Genomic DNA, 17,245 nt, shown 5'->3' on the forward strand with positions numbered 1-17,245 from the left:
GTGAGTTCCAGGACAGCCAGGGCTATACAGAGAAACCCTGTCTCAAAAAAACAAAAACAAAAACAAAAAGTAATAAAATTTAGCCCCTTATACTGAAATAAAATGTTACCAGTGTTAAATCATTGGTTGTTTTGTGCTATGTACTGTTTAAAACATCGTATATTTCAGTGAACAAAGCAGAAAAAAAAGTCTCTGTCCTCTTTGAACTTGTGTTTTAGGAAGGAACTTGGCGTTGCCTGGTAATGGTCACTGTTTATTTTTAGCATTTCTCTTACTCTTTTTATAGCGCCCGTTTGCTGTGGTGATGGATATGTGGTGGTGGTGGAGAGCAGACCAGTTGCTAGAACTGAGTGCAGATGTCTGACAGTGGGAAGAACATTCTGTTAGTGTGTTCACTTGGTGGAATTGGTTTTGTACACACGGAGACATTCCGTCTCTAGTAGTGGTTCTGTTCTCTAGGCAGTGTTATGCTATGGTTGATGATCATGAAGTTGGCAAGAAGAAAAGCTGATCAACTCAATAGTGTACTTGTGTGTCTGTATAACATACTGTTGATGAAAAATGTAGCTTATTTTTAAAAAGAAATTTGAAAGAAATTTGGAATTTTAGTTCTGATTCAGAATGAAAGTTTTCAGGAAGGTGGCACCTTAAATTCATTCAGTAACATAGAGTTATGAATTAACTCCTCTTCTGATGGCTTTTAAAAAAAATTCTGGTTCTCAATATTAAAAACTAGAGGTAGCATCTTAGAATTACAGGGTTAGGATAGGTATGGTGGCATAGTCCTTTAATCCCATCACTTGGGAGGCAGGAGCAAGCAGGTCTCTGTGAGTTCTTGGCCAGCCTTGTCTACAGAGTGAGTTCCAAGGCAACCAGGGCTGTTATACAGAGAAACCCTGTCTCAAAAAACAAACAGAGAATTGCAGGTTTAGTATTTATTTTTAAAATTGTTAAGATCACATTTATTTATATTTATTTAGTTATTTATTTGGTCTGAGAACAACTTCCGGAAAAATCACTTCTCACCATCCATTGTGTGGGATCAGGACTGGAACTCAGAAGTCAAAATTGGCAGAAAGTGAGTTTTATTTGTTGAGCTATTTCACCAGTCCTGAGGCTTAGTATTTTTTCTGATGGGCTGGAAACTTTTGAAAAAATATTATTTTATCAGTGTGCTGTAAAGAAAACTGCCAACTAGAGATTAATGGAAGAAATTAGGGTAAATTGAAAAGACAGAATGTATATCAAAGTTAGTGGTAGAAATGAATAAATAGACCAGGGCATAATGGCATACCCAGAATCCTAGCATTTGAGAAGCAGAGGAGGATCAAGTTCCAAGTTAGCTGGGCTACACAGCGAGTTCAGGGCCAACCTGGACCTATATCATAGTGAAAATTCTTGACTCAAAAAAACCAGAAAACAAATTGACAATTGAGATGAATAAATAAACTTCGGAGTTTGTACTAGACAATATACGTCTGAGGTTCGGTTCTCTTGCTGCTAGAAAATACCCTGAAAAGCCACTTAGGGGGAAGGGGTTGTTTTAGTTCACAGTTCCAGGCTACTGTCCATCATTGCTGGGAAGTCAAGGCAGCAGGAGGTTGAAAGCAGCTGCTCACATTATAGTTAAGAGCAGAGAGAGAATAAGTGCATGCATGATTATGCTCAGCTTCCTTTCTCAGTTCTTCTGTTCAGCATTCCTTGCCTAGGGAATAGTGCTGCCAACAGTGGGTAGGTCTTCACCCTTTAAATAATGTAATCAAGAGTTCTAGGACTGTGTCCAAAGGCCAATCTGATTAAGATAGTTCTTCATTGAGATTCTCTTCCTCAGTGACTCTAGATTGTTTCAAGTTGACGATTAGAACTAAACATTCATTATTCTTATTTGATACTGTTTTAGATATCGTCAGATTCTGGAAAAAGCCATTCAGTTATCTGGGACAGAACAACTAGAAGCATTGAAAGCTTTTGTGGAAGCGAGTGAGTAGAATGGAAGAGCCACGCTTGCCTTGTATGACTGAGCAGTTCTTTAAAGCTTGTCGACCTGTTTTACACAATCAGTGTTAAATGTGCTTTGAGATGAACTTATTCCATGCTTTTAGCCACTTATAGTTGGGCTATTTTTCAATTGAATTGTCTTCAAAACTGAAATCCCAATTAAGACTTTATATAGATGCTCTGTGCTTTGCATTTGCACAAAAATAAAGAAAAGGGAGAGTAAAATTTTCAAGGGATTTTCCTCAATCTTTTCTTAGAAAAGTTACTGTATTTTTCCTGCTTTGCTGTAGTAGATAAGAAATCAGTAAAGTCCAACATAAAGAAACTAATTATGTAACATATGAGAAGAATATGCAAGTCTCTGAATAATACATTGAGTGTATTAAGTGGTAATTTTAAATTAAATTTAATTGCTTAATGGAAACTTACAGATTATTGATGTTTCCTACTTTTTACTTTCTGACCAGTGGTGAATGAGAACGTCAGCCTTGTGATCTCACGGCAGCTGCTGACAGATTTCTGCACACACCTCCCTAACCTGCCAGACAGCACAGCCAAGGGGGTCTACCACTTCACCTTGGAGAAGGTCCAGCCTCGGGTCATTTCCTTTGAAGAGCAGGTAAAAATCTAGAGCCCTAGATTTTATTGTTGTTTTGTTTTGTTTTAAAAATCAGGAACTGGAAGCTCCTAATTCCTAGTAACTTTTTTTTTTTTAAAGTTCTCATATAATAAATTTTTATTATGTTTTGCCCTCTACCACCTCCTCTTAGACGTTCCCCATCCACTCAGCTTTATGTTCTTTTTCTCTCTTAAAAAACAAACAAGAAAACAAGGCCAGCCTGGTCTACAAAGTGAGTTCCAGGACAGCCAGGGCTACACAGAGAAACCCTGTCTCGAAAAACCAAAAAAAAAAAAAAAGAGCAAACATTAGGACGCAGAGGCAGGTGGCTCTCTGAGTTTGAGGCAACTTAGTCTATAGAGAAAGTTCCAGGGCAGCCAGGCCTACACAGAGAAACCACACAAACACACACACATAAAATTCCAACAAAACTACAGAAACAAAAATCACAACAAACAAGTAAAACACTGATAAGACAAAAAAATGTCCAAACAAAGCAAAATAAAACAAAAAGTCTACAGAAATATTGAGTTGGGTGTTGGGCCTTCTGTCCTTGAGTGCGGCTCATAGACCAAGAAAGACTTTGGTTTTCCCTTTGCCACAAGGGTTTCAGCTGTAAACAGCTTCTTGGTTAGGTGTATTCCTGTTTCCTTGCTGGGGCCCTTGCTGTCTTGAATCTGTGCAGGCCTACGCAAGCTGTGAGTTCATATGGTCACCAGTCCTGTTATGTTAAAACAGTAGGTTTTGAGCTTAAGATAACACATTATTTTTATGATCTTATGCTATTAAAGGAGATAATTGCTCAGTTACACATTTTTTATAAAACTGAATCAAACAGCATTTACAATGTAAAATCAAGTAAGTATTAGGACATAGCAGTTCCAGCTGGCGCACTATTAAAGATTTTCTATTCAGTTTTACTCTGTATATACAAACATGTACCTCTGTGTACAGATGGAGGCCAGGGGACAGCTCTGTCGGACTAGTTCTGTTCTTCCATCTGCATATAAATTCTGTGGAGCAAACTCAGGTTGTAGGGTTTTGTAGCATTGTGCCGTGGGCAACTCAGTAGCCCTAGTAAGATTGTCACAATTAAAAGGTAGGAAAACTCCAACATCAAGTACATAGCAACATGAAAGCAAAATTTACTACTGAGAACAAGTTGCCAAAATGTGCAGTATAGAAATGTGTTGTTTCAATTTTCTATTTTCATTTTCTGTGAATGCAAACTTGATAGAAGTAAAATATGGGTGATCATACATAGCCCTGCAGTGTAATACCCTGGAGGAGAGCACTGTTTGATAACATCTGTATCTGTCACTCTAGGTTGCTTCCATAAGACAGCATCTGGCATCTATTTATGAGAAGGAAGAAGACTGGAGAAATGCAGCCCAAGTGTTGGTGGGGATTCCTCTGGAAACAGGACAAAAGTATAGTAAATAGTGGACTTGGATGGACATGGATGGGCGGGTGTCACTCACTGGAATTCTTAACTCCTGACGCAGGGGGTAAAAACGTTTCAGAGCGTTAGATAGTATCAAGGGCTTCTCAAAGACTGACTGAGTTGTATGAGGGCAGACCTCTCTTTTACGAAGGTCTAAGGTGCCAATGTATTCGTAGCCTTTTCTAAGGAAGAATAAGAATACCAGTGTAGGTAGAGTGAACAACAGAAAGACAGAATGAAGTCAGTCCTAGGGATCAATCGGGTCCCTGAGTCTTGATTGAAGCCATTGTGAGGTCTTCGCTTCAAAGAGAAATGAGAGTGCCAGGCAGGGTGGTGCACACCTTTAATCCCAGCACTCAGAGGGCAGAGGCAGGCAGGGCACTGTGAGTTTGAGGCTGGCCTGTCTACAGAGAGTAACAGGCTAGCCAGTGCTACAAACTTTAGACCCTGTCTCCAAGAAAAAATGAAACGAGAGTGAGCCATTGTGTGATTTTGAGCAGAGACGTGACATGGCGTGATGATGTGCTTTAAAGAACCACTGAGTAACAAGTAGGGACTCAAGTGCTGGCAGCAGAGAGCGGTAGGCGTGGGACACACCAGCACAGCCGGGGGAGCTCCTCAGAGACTCAGTCTGCAGAGTTCCCCTGTGGACCACAGGAAACGAAATGGCTGAGGCCTGAGGTTGGAAACGTGGAGTTGCCCTGCCCTGTGGGGAGTAGATTTTGAGGGAAGATGAAGCATACATTTTGGATTGTGATAAGCAAGAGAAGTTGCCTGGTAGTGAGCAGAGTGTTTTGTCAGGAGGAAGTAGAGCAGTCTGGGCTACAAGGAGACATTTGGGAGCCCTCGCCTGCTAGACTGGATTGACCCCTTTCCAGTGGAGGAGAGGATGCAGACAGAAAAGAGGAGTGTATGCTGAGGCCTGGGGCGTTGTGGTCTTTGGAGGTAAATGGTAAAGGCAGTTGGAACAAGTGGGAAGGATTGTCCATTGAGGTAAGATTGCCAGAATACAGTGTGCTCCTCCCTAGAACCCATATGATCAGACCCATGCTGAGGAGTGGGTAAGTGTTGGCTGGTTAGCATTCACCAGGTGGAGGCAGGGCGATTTGACAGGAGCTATCGTGGTGAGCTGCTGAGGGCTGCAGCTGACAGGAAAGAGTGAATGGAGACAGCTCTTTGGAGTTTTCATAACAACAAAAATCAAAGAACCATACAGAGACAGTAATTAGTGTAAGATAGAAACCACAGCAAAAGTTAGAGGTTTATTTTATAATCCATTGGAAAGCAAGCATTTTCATAATTGACGCTGGGTATAGTGGCGGTTGCCTTTAGTCCAAGCACTTGGAAGGCGTAGGTGGACAGATCTCTTGAGTTTGAGGCCAGCTTGGTCTGCAAAGTGAGCTCCAGGTAGCCAGAGTGACATAGTGAGACCTTGTCCCAGAAAATAAAAGACAAGACAAAAACACTGATATTGACGAATTGGTAACAGATTCTCACGGGAGTGTATGAACAGATGGGAATCCATAGCGGTGAGGCATTTAGATCGGCGTAGCCTTTGTCTAGGGGCTGTCCTGTGTGTAAGGTTAGCAGCCTGGTTCTTCTTTCCCAGGACAGCAGCACTGTTGTGCCTTGTAACAGTCAGAAATGCCAGATTCTCAAGGTGGAGGGACGACTAGAGCACAGGACAGGCTGTGCGAGCATGGGACAGGCTGTGCATCAGTGATGGTGGGGTTGGTGCAAGTCTGCCTTGATGGCTCCTCAGCGAACAGAGCCAGCACAGCAGTGACAGGGCTGGGCTGTGACACTGAGAGGATGCAGGAGTGTAACTGGAGGAGGAGAGTCCTTAAGAGATTAGTCATTGTCACTTTTAAAGTAATGAAAGGATTCCCTGATAAAAAAAACTGAAAAATTAAAGAAGCTTAGCATACGAGTTTGAGTCTTGAATAAGAAACATAAACTGCTGATAATAAATGAGCTAAGCAAACAGTTTGAATTCATAGAAATCTTTGCCATGACCTGCCCCTCTCCCACAAAAAAATAAAACAAGTAAAGACTTAACTTCATAGTGGAAGTGAGCCAGCAGAGTTCTAAGGGTTTTTTGTTTTGCTTTGTTCACTGTTGTTTGTTTTTGTTTTTCTTGTCACAAGGCTTTACTGTTTTGGCTGTCGAATAGAAAAGATTACTTTTTTGAGGATTAATCTTGAATTATGAGTTTGGAATTATTGAGGCCTCCAGTTCTTCACTCCTGGAGTAAAATATCGCCTGTGGAGGAGGAAGGAGACTGAAAACTGCCTGTAACTCACCACGGTCCTGCATACTCTCCACAACCCTAACAGATTATATTTTGTTTGTGTAAAAATACATTTTACTTGATGGCAGAAATATATTTTAATGATGTTTAATATGCTATTGTATTCCATATTGTATGTTTTTGATATAGTCTCACTACTTGGCTGGCCTAGAACTTAGTATGTAGATGAGGCTGGCCTCAAACTCACAAGAGATCTGCCTGCCTCTGCCTGCAGAGTGCTGGTCTGAAAGGTGTGTGTGCCTAGCCATAGCCCACTTTTTCACTTGAAAGAAAATGTTGTCTGTAAGCAGCTTGTAAGGACCATAGCTGTATACTTTCTACCTTTTTTACACACCATAGCTTCGCTCCTATAAATACTATAACAGTGATTTTCATTTTTTTTCTAACATAAATAATAATTTTACAAGTTAATTTCTTTGTAATAAGTACATGAGCACATTCCTTATTGTGTCTAGTAGGATCTGATATCTAGAAGTATAGTATAGTGGATTAAAAGCATACACATTTAAAGAGTCCAAAGCATAATTGCAGAGTTCATGGCCAGGTTGGTCTCTGGGCAGGCTGAGCCTGGATGCGGTTCCACTACAGTGTCAATGAGCACTTGTGTCTGTTTCATTTGTCTGTTTGCTTGTTTGTCCTAGACAGTACAACGTAGATTATAAGCTGGAGACTTACCTGAAGATCGCAAGGCTATACCTGGAGGATGATGATCCCGTCCAGGCCGAGGCTTACATAAACCGAGCGTCCTTACTTCAGAATGAATCCACAAATGAACAGTTACAGATACACTATAAGGTAACAAGTGACCTAATTTGGGATTATTTTTGTATTATGAATTATACCTGTGATGAATGTTCATATATTTCAGAAACTCTCTTCGCCTCTTGACTTTGCCCCTCCAGTTTCCCTAATTGGAGCATTTTCCCTCTGTAGGTTTGCTATGCACGTGTCCTTGATTACAGAAGGAAATTCATTGAGGCTGCCCAGAGGTACAATGAGCTCTCTTACAAGACAATAGTCCACGAAAGTGAGAGACTAGAGGCCTTAAAGCATGCACTGCACTGCACCATCTTAGCATCAGCAGGTAAGCATGCATTTCAGCCTCAGGGAAAGGAGTTGTCTCTGCTAATACCGTTAGGTAGCAACCACTGGAATGCTTAGCAAGGAACTCTTCTAGGGGTGTCTCAGTACAATTAAAGTAAGTTTAAACATGAAACAAAACCAGGAATAAAATGATTTATTCTAAAAACTTAAGTGAATGTATCAGCTTGTTACCTACACATTAAGAATAGTTAAGAGGTAAGTTTATTTTTAAGTTTTCACAAAAAGAGAAATGGTTCTTAAATGAGAACTACAGAGGAGGAAACGAGCCCATTTGACCCCCAGTACCCACCCGTGTGCTGGAAGGAGAGAAGAGACCCTGAAAGTTGTCTCACCCTCACAGGCGTGTCCACAGCATGGGGCTCTCACGGAACAAAAGAAAGAAGGGTTCAACCATCTTCAAAAAGGTCTAAAGTATTCTGCTTTCTGGGTTTTTTAAACCTTTAAGCTTAAGTTTCAGACTAGCATTCATTCTTTTCCTCAATACATTAAAGTTTTTACTAAACTGTAGTGTAGAGAGCACATAGCTTTTAAATAGAAAAGACTGTTTTGAAGGAATGTTAATCCTAAGCCATGGCTTTTTTTTTTTTTTTTTTTAAGATTTATTATTTATTTTTATATGTAAGTACACTGTAGCTGTCTTACACACCAGGAGAGGGCATCAGATCTCATTACAGATGGTTGTGAGCCACCATGTGGTTGCTGGGATTTGAACTCAGGACCTTTGGAAGAGCAGTCAGTGCTCTTAACCGCTGAGCCATCTCTCCAGCCCCCACTGTGGCTTTTCTAAATCATTCTGAAGTCCTCCAAGATCTGTAGTCAGCTGAGAGCTCATGACATGTTTAGTACTCACACTTAACATCCCTCTCCTGCTCCCTCTATTTTTTTTTATTTAGTTTTGACTGTCCTGGAACTCCATACATGGATCAGGCTGGCCTCCAGTTTACAGAGATCTGCCTGCCTCTGCCTCCAGAGTGTTAGGACTAAGGCTTAAACCACCACTTACATTTTCTTGTAGCTAAGTATCGGCTGTTGTTACATCTTAGTACATTATACAGGTTTACTTTGATTTTCTGTTGTTTTACTTTATCATTTAGGCATATCCAACCTATGGTCCAGAAACTGTATGCAGCCAAGGATGGCTATAACTGATGGTCCAACTGGTTTTTTTTGTTTGTTTGTTTGTTTGTTTGGTTTTTGGTTTTTTTGTAACTCAGTTACATGGTTCTCCAGTGTGAACATTGTAGTTTTTAATATTATTTCAGTGTCAACAGGTTGGACATACCTGGATGCATAGGGGTCATTTATAGGTGTGAGTTTATGGATAGATTCAATTCCTATGTCCAAAGATACATACTTTTAATATTTGGATAGCAAGTGTACATTGCTGTAATGTTACACCATTGCAAACAAAGATGTTCTTGATGTAGACCATGGTGACCTGGACATAGATTCTCCTGCCAGCCTCTGCCTCCCAAATTGTTCTGCTTTTTGATGTTCACATCTTCCCAGTATGACTTGAATATGGTCCCAGCAGTGTTTCAATATTTCTCTGTATTCTAACATAAAAAAAAAAAAAAAAAACCTTTCTGTGCATTAGGAATAAAAAAAAAAAAAAAAAAACCTTTCTGTGCATTAGGAATACGTTAGATTCCCAGCCCTCGAAAACAAAACAAAACAAAAAAAATGCTAAAAATGATGTCTTAAGATCAATTTTATAAATATTCTTACTACTTTTAATAGAATACTTTCTTAGGATTTTTTTTAAAAAAAGTTTTTATGTGTTTGCTTGTTCATTTATTTCGTATGAGTGTTTTGGCTACATGTATGCCTGTGTACCACATGTGTGCTTGGTGCCTACAGAGGCTCCTGGAACTGGAGTACATAGACTTTTGTTAGCTGCCATGTAGGTGCTGAGAATGTCATCAGTGTACTCTGGACGAGCAACTCTTCATCACTGCCTGTCTCTCCAGCCCCTTAGTTAGTATTTCTACTGCTGTGATAAAACACTGGGACCAAAAGCAACCTGGGGAGAAAAGGGGTGTGTTGCTTATACATCCCAGCTCCTAGTCCATTGAGAAAAGCCAAAGCCTAGAGATCAAGAACTAGCGCAGAGGCCTTGGGAGAAAGCGTCTCACTGATTTGCTCCCCATGGCTCACTCCACTTTCTTCTCACACATCCAGAACCACCAGCCCAGGGTGGCCCCACCCACAGTGAGCTCAGGCCTCCTACAGTTGTTACTGTCAAGGAAAATGCCCCACAGGCTTGCTCCAGGTCAATCTAGTGAAGACATTTTCTCGGTTGAGATTCCCTTTTCCTAAATGACTGTAGCTGTATCAGCTGGCATAAAACTAGCTGGGACAAATACCAAGTTAGACCCTGGATGTTCCCACGGCTACTAGGTGTAGGTGTCCTGGTGACAGAAGACAGCGGCTGCTGACAGCATTGTTTCCACTCATTCAGAATTAGTCACCAGGTGTTTAAAGGCTCTAAATGTCTACATTGAGACAGTATCATTTCTTAGCAGAGAAATATTGGTTTTGTTCTGTTTCCAAGACACAGTCTTTCTGTTCAGCTTGGCTGGCCTACAGTTTGCCATGTAGTTCAGGCTGGCTTCAAATTGGTGAAAGTCATGCTTCAGCCTTCCTGGTTCTGGGATTGCAGAAGTGTGTGTGTGTGTGTGTGTGTGTGTGTGTGTGTGTGTGTGTGTATATATATATATATATATATATATATATATATATATATATATATTTTAGTAACTAAATAATGTATTAGTATAAATATAAGGAAGAAAATAGAAATTACCCGGGCTTACAACCTTCTGAACCGTTTTGTCCTCTACCCTGGTCCATTATGTGAACATTCAGTTATTCTCACGTATCTACGGCTTTTTTGTTAATGAACATATCTAGTGATTAAAATTTATTTAGAACTAACCCAAACTCTGAGTTTTTTCATCATTTCCAGATAGGTGCAGACTAAGTAGCAAAATGAGTTACCCAATTCCTGTCTCCAGGTGGGAGTGATCTCACAGTGCCCCGCCTCTTTACAGCCCAGTGGCCCTTTGTGGGCTTCTCAGGGGCTCCTTCCCCATAGGTGTATGCCCTTTATTGATGAATTTGATGTTAAAATGGTTCCCTGATGGACTGCTGGATGCTGTCTACTGCTGTGTGTGCGTGAGCATGTTTAGGTGTAAGTGTTAGTGGGAACTAGGGGTGGACAAAGTCTGTATGGTGTTGGCTGACTCTCACTGGCCTCAAATTACAGGCATGCACCACTATGCCCTCTAGTGTTCATAAGTATAGACAGTCTGATGTGGAGATTTTGTGTGACAAAATAGTATCCTGTAAGCTTTATTTTGGCAAATTGCAATGTTAGCTATGAATTCAAAGCTAATGAATTAACCCTATATGTTAAGTAAGGGTGTAAACAGAAGCAAGTGAAACAAGGTTGCAGATTGATTAAAGTTAACAAAAAATTGACTAGGGCTTAGAAGAACCTAATTCTGTATCTCCAGTAGAAGCAGCAGCTCAGCATTGACTGTGGTACAGTCAATGACTTTCTAGAACATACTAAATCAATGTATTAATGGGGATTGTATGTATTTTAGTAAGCAAAAGTGGGATCATAGAATGTGATTCTTTTTGTCACTGAAGAAACACTTAGAACATTTGACCCCCCCGTCCGTGTTTCCCTAGGACAGCAGCGCTCTCGGATGCTGGCTACTCTTTTTAAGGATGAAAGGTGCCAGCAACTAGCTGCATATGGGATCCTAGAGAAGATGTACCTAGACAGAATCATCAGAGGGAACCAGCTTCAAGAATTTGCTGCAATGCTGATGCCACACCAAAAAGCAACGACAGCTGATGGTAATGATCATGTCTGATGTGTGTGGCAGGGGGATTTAGGTATAGATTGTAGAAAATATGTTACATTAGTATTTCCAAGTAATACTTCCGATTAATAAAAAAGAGGACTATTGACCAATAATGAATATTAAACACTGACATAGGTTTGTGGTATAATCTGAAATAATCCCTATTGGAAAACAACTTATGTAATACTGTGTTTTTTTCTTCTTTTATAAAAAATCTTGTTTGTTTGTTTGTTTGAAACTTGTGAAAACTGAAAAATTATAGCATGTACTATGACACCTCAATTTTAAAAAGCTTAAGCCATTGGTAAATAATACTAAATAACAGATTGTAGTAGAGCATAATTATTCATTCCTGATTAAGAGTAAAATTTAGCTCAGTAGCTTGCCCAATGTTCCTTGGGGTAAAATGGTGCAAATAGGAATAGGTTTGGTTAAATGATGTGATTGCTTAAATCAGAATGTCTTTGCCAGGAAAATGTCCTTTTAATATTTTCTAATTCATAATAGTGACTATTTTATGTATGCTTGTCTAAGATGTTTTAAAGTCCCTTGTTAACATGACCATGATACTAAACAGAGAGGTGTGGACACACTGGACCATGCACAGAGCAGCGTCAGCATACAAGCCAACTAGGCTTGCTGCCTGGGCCACTGTCACCCTGTACCATAGAGCAGTTAGTTGTGAGGACTCATTTGTACTGGGCAGGCTGAAAGGTGACATTTTACTCAGTCTTAACTTTAAGAATTTTTATTTATGTGCATAAGTGTGTGTCAGTGTGAGTATGTGCTGGGTGTGTGGAGCTGTCCTGCGAGGCTGGAAGCATCAGCCAGTGCCGTGTGCTGTGAGCTGTGTGCTGTGAGCTGTGTGCTGTGAGCTGTGAGCTGTGAGCTGTGTGCTGTGAGCTGTGAGCTGTGTGCTGTGTGCTGTGAGCTGTGAGCTGTGAGCTGTGTGCTGTGTGCTGTGAGCTGTGTGCTGTGAGCTGTGAGCTGTGTGCTGTGAGCTGTGAGCTGTGAGCTGTGAGCTGTGTGCTGTGAGCTGTGTGCTGTGAGCTGTGTGCTGTGAGCTGTGAGCTGTGTGCTGTGAGCTGTGAGCTGTGCTGAGGCCCCAGTGTGCCTGCTGGGAACCAAACTCAATTCCTCTGCAAGAGTAGCCCGTGCTCGGAATGTGCTGAGTTGTCTCTAGGCCAAGGTTTTCTTTTTCATAGAATTTTCTTAAGCACCTCAGGAAAATTTTCTCTGTGGTTGTAGGATTACTAATGTTTCTTCTGAGCAGTTAGTTTTTGTCTTAAACATATTGTGAATTGATAAATTGATTCTCTTATTTTTCTTGACCTCTAGAAAAATAAAATTTGTAACCCAACTCTGAGTAGTATGTATGGCTGTAATTGAAGCTAATTCTGCTTTTTTGTTGTTGTTGTGGTTTTAACTTTAGAATTTGTAATTCTCTGTATAGTCTAAGCAGCCATGACTTTAAAAAAAAAAAAAAACAACCAAAACACTGATGTACAAATTAGTTAAAAGCTAGGTTGAAAGTTTCTAGAATTAATATAGTTGATCTTCAGATTGACTTTGAGCTTTCTAGTCATGGAAAAAAATAGAAAACTCTGCTCCCTGGGTTCTCTGAAGAGAGTGACGCAGGTCTGTGTGGGGAGAAAGGCGGCTTGTCTGCTGCCCCCATCTGACCCGGTCCCGAGCTAGCAATCTGTTCTTTGCTTTAGATCACAATCTCATTTTTAAAAAAAATAGCTTAATGTATGTGAGTACACTGTCACTGTCTTCAGATACACCAGAAGAGGGCATCAGATCCATTACAGATGGTGGTGAGCCACCATGTGGTTGCTGGGAATTGAACTCAGGACCTCTGGAAGAGCAGTCATTGCCCTTTACTGTTGAGCTATCTCTCCAGCCTCCTGACTTAGCAATTTTAAGACATGGTGTCTGGTTTATTTTTAAATTTAAGGTATGTTCATTGGTTTTCATCCTGTCTCCAGTCATGTAGCATTACTGCCGATATATCTCTTGCCCTATACATTCGCCTGTTGTGGACATTTCATGTTATGGAATCATGATGCTGCTATGGCTTGTCACAATCGGCTTCTCTCACTTAGTGCCATAGCACATCCTTGTGATTAATACTCATTGCCAAATAACATTCTAGTATGTGGATGCATGCTCACAGACAGGAAGATTGTTTTCACATGGGGGCTGTTGATATTGCTGTTGTAAGGTTTTGTGTTAAAGTTTTTACATTGTGTGTTCATGTGTGCATGTGTACAGTATTTCCCTTTCCCCCATCTGCCCCTTCCTCCTTCCTTTTCTTTGTGCTTAAGGTTGGTTTTGTGGCCTTTAATCCAGACCTTCTACTATTGGACCAGTCTACATCCCCATCCTTGGATAAATCATTTTTTATCTTCCTTTCTTCTTCCTCCTCTTCTCCCTCTTCCTCTACCTCCTCTTCCTCCTCCTGTTCATTGTCCTCCTCCTCCTCCTCCTCCTGTTCATTGTCCTCCTCCTCCTCTTCCTCCTCTTCCTCCTCTTCCTCTTCCTCTTCTTTTTTATTATTATGGTGGAGTGGTGAGCAGTTATAAGAAAGGGTTTTGTAGAATACTTCCTTGAAGGTCTCTAAGCATCCCTGTTACAGCAACTGCTCTGTAGTTGGATGCCCAACACAGTCATCACAAAAAACCTAGGCGAGGCCAGCAGTTCAGGGTGGGGTTGAAGACTTTGTAAGGGGCTAGATTCCCTAATTGACAGGAGGATTCTGTTTCTGAACTCCTGAGAAAGGGTAGCTGACCCCACCTCTGGGACATGCCCCATGTTTGCCTCACAGTAAGGTGCTTATGGGTGACCAAAAGAAAGAGCTAAGGTGCTCATCAGTAAGTGTGTATTGCTCTAGTGCAGAGGGCTCAATCTCTCCGTCCCTTAGCAGTTGCTCACCAGCATCATTGTGTGTGTTACCTCCCTGACATATCCCTCACAGAGGCAGCTGAAGTCAGGATGGATTGTGGTTTACAGTGTGAGAATACAGAGCACCATGGTGTGCACAGCATGAGGACCGGTGTGTGGGGTGGCAGGACACACGGCAGTGGAGGCGCTCCCTGGCTTTCTCCTTTTCAGTCTAGGACTTCAGCCCAGGGAATGGCACGGCCATGTTCAGGGTAGCCCTTTGCTCTTAAATTAAGCCTGTCTGGGAACACCCTCACAGACACATCCAGAGGTGTTTCCATGGTGGTTGACTATTGGAGATTACCTATCGAACTAGTTTGCTAAATACTGTATTTATTTAATTGTATATAAGCTATAATTGTAAATATACTCCAATATATTAGTGCTTGCCTTTAATCTTAGCACTTGGAAGTCAGAGACAAGCAGATCTTAGTTTAAAGCTGTCCTGGTCTACAGAGTGAGTTCCAGGACAGCCTGGGCAACACAGAGAAACCCTGTCTGGAAAACAACAACAACAATAATATCAAATGTAAGTTTTAGTGAAGTGTTGATTAGAAGTATAAACCTGATTTATTACATGGCTAGGAATAAAAATAAAGATATCTTTTTAAAGTATAAAACTAGTTTCAGACATTTAATGAGTTTATTTATGTTTATTTAAGGTTCCAGCATCTTGGACAGAGCGGTTATTGAGCATAATTTGTTGTCAGCAAGCAAATTATATAACAACATCACCTTTGAAGAACTTGGAGCTCTTTTAGAGATCCCTGCAGCTAAGGTATTTTTCTTAATTAATACCTTATATCAGGGAAATTGAAACCCCAAACTATTCAATTAATGGAAAGATATATAGGTGATAATGTTCGTCAGTACAACAAAACGCTACATGTTCCTAAGCCTCGGGAAGTGGGAAGAGACTGGTGAAATACTGTTGTCATGACACTTCGTGGTTTTAGCTTTTTAACTTTCTAATGACAGTTACTTAGGATGGAAATCTTACAGACGTACTGAGTTATACCATTTGCATAAGGATGTCTTTGTGTAGTGTCTTAAAGACACTGATAACACAAAGTTCTTGGAATATTAGATGGTGATTCATGCTGTCCTTGTTGCTCTGCCCTAGATGGACTCAAAGGTTTAATGCTCATCTCTGACCCTGAGATGTCCTGCTCTACTTTCTGAGTGTGGTTTCATTTGAGGAGCAGTTAACCTAGGGAATCTTACTTCGTTTTTTTGGATTTGGTTGGTCATACACAAATTCCAGCACAATACCAATTATATTTATACTGTATCACTTCTGAGACATCATCTTAATTTCAGATAATACTGAATAAGCAATCAATCTTTCACCTTAATTAAAGTCATGTAGTTTATTTGATTATGAAGTTTTAACTTAGGGTTTTCCTTGTTCTTCTTTGGGACAGGATCTCATGCAGCCTAGGCTGGTCTCACAGTCATAGGAGGCGGAAGCCAAGGCTGACCTTAAACTCTGGACCCTACTGCCTCTACCTCCCATTGCTGAGATTACAGGCATGTGTATTCCAGGCTCTCAATTTAGCATTTTCTTTTTTTTTTCTTTTTTGGTTTTTCGAGACAGGGTTTCTCTGTGTAGCCTTGGCTGTCCTGGAACTCACTCTGTAGACCAGGCTGGCCTCAAACTCAGAAATCCGCCTGCCTCTGCCTCCCAAGTGCTGGGATTAAAGGCGTGTGCCACCACACCCGGCAATTTAGGATTTTCTAACAATCTCATTGCATGTACACATTTAGTAAAGAGAGTGGATTGATTTGGGAACTGAGACTACAGTTGCCATTTAAAAGATGTTTTCTTAGCAAGTATGGTAGCTCACGCCTATAATCTCAGCACTTTAGAAACTGGGGAAGGAAGATGGCTACAGAGTAAGAGAAATGAACCAAAAGAAGCTTTCTTCTTAGAGTTGGTGGTTAACTGCTTGTGAAGACTAAGGGATGTGCATACGTTGTTAGTAATAGATTATAATCAGTCAGTAGGAATGGTGTAGTATTGATTGTAAAGATGTCAGTATAAAAGATGGGCAAGTCAAGAGCTGGAGAGATGACTCAGCGGTTAAGAGCACTGACTGTTCTTCCAGAGATCCTGAGTTCAATTCCCAGCAACCACATGGTGGCTCACAGCCATCTGTAAATGGGATCCAATGCCACATTCTGGTGTGTCTGAAGACAGTGACAGTGTACCCACGTACATGAAATAAATAAATAAATCTTAAAAAAAGAATATTGGCTTTTTTTCACAGAGGACCTGGGTTTGATTCCCAGCACCCAAACAGTGGCTCACGAGCATCTGTAACTCCATAGTCAGGAGATCAAATGCCCTCTCCTGGCCTCTACCAAAGAGCAAAAAGAAAAATGAATTTTTGTTTTCCCCCAGAATCCTAAGGCAATTTGTTATTATTTTAAGATTTTTTTATTATTTCTTTCTGTGTATGGATTTTATTTAAAAGCTTTATTATTTTTATGTATGTGTGTATATCCATGTGTGTATATATCTGTGTGTGTTTATGTGTGTCCAAGAACACCAGAAGAGGGCTTCAGGTCTCCTAGGACTAAAATTACAGTCAGTTGTGAGCCACCAAGTGTGGGTTCTGGGAGCTGGGCTGGGAGCCTCTGCAGAAGTGCACACACTGGACCACTGAGTTGTTTCTGGCCCCATGTGTTGGCTGCTTTGCCTGCCTGTGTCCGTGCATCACATGTGTGCCTAGTGCTTGTGGAAGTCAGCAGGGGGTGTTGGAGTCCCTGGGACTGGAGTTATAGACAGTGGTGAGCTGCTGTGTGGGACTCAGACCCCAGTGCTGTTGACCACTAAGCTCATTGTAGCATATTGCAGGGAAGCAGTGGGCAGTGGCAGGAGCAGAACTGTGTGTCTGCCTGCAGTTTTAACCCCCTCCCTCCCTCCCTCCCTCCCTCCCTCC

The 17,245-nt window shown here is 41.0% G+C and overlaps 1 protein-coding gene across 3 annotated transcripts in view; it reads left to right on the forward strand.

Annotated features, from left to right (window-relative positions):
• Positions 1-17,245, forward strand: part of Cops4 (COP9 signalosome subunit 4) — a 31,253-nt gene that overhangs the window by 8,785 nt on the left and 5,223 nt on the right. For 2 of the 3 annotated variants that reach the window (XM_021210286.1, XM_021210287.2), the window contains exons 2-8: positions 1,901-1,980; positions 2,466-2,617; positions 3,944-4,047; positions 7,014-7,167; positions 7,306-7,456; positions 11,176-11,346; positions 14,963-15,078. In XM_021210286.1, the coding sequence (XP_021065945.1) occupies positions 1,901-1,980; positions 2,466-2,617; positions 3,944-4,047; positions 7,014-7,167; positions 7,306-7,456; positions 11,176-11,346; positions 14,963-15,078 (928 nt within the window). The remainder of the gene's footprint in view (positions 1-1,900; positions 1,981-2,465; positions 2,618-3,943; positions 4,048-7,013; positions 7,168-7,305; positions 7,457-11,175; positions 11,347-14,962; positions 15,079-17,245) is intronic. The other variant, XM_029545275.1, reaches the window with a different exon arrangement.

This window comes from Mus pahari, chromosome 13 (genome assembly GCF_900095145.1).
Source record: "Mus pahari chromosome 13, PAHARI_EIJ_v1.1, whole genome shotgun sequence".
Taxonomy (NCBI): domain Eukaryota; kingdom Metazoa; phylum Chordata; class Mammalia; order Rodentia; family Muridae; genus Mus; species Mus pahari.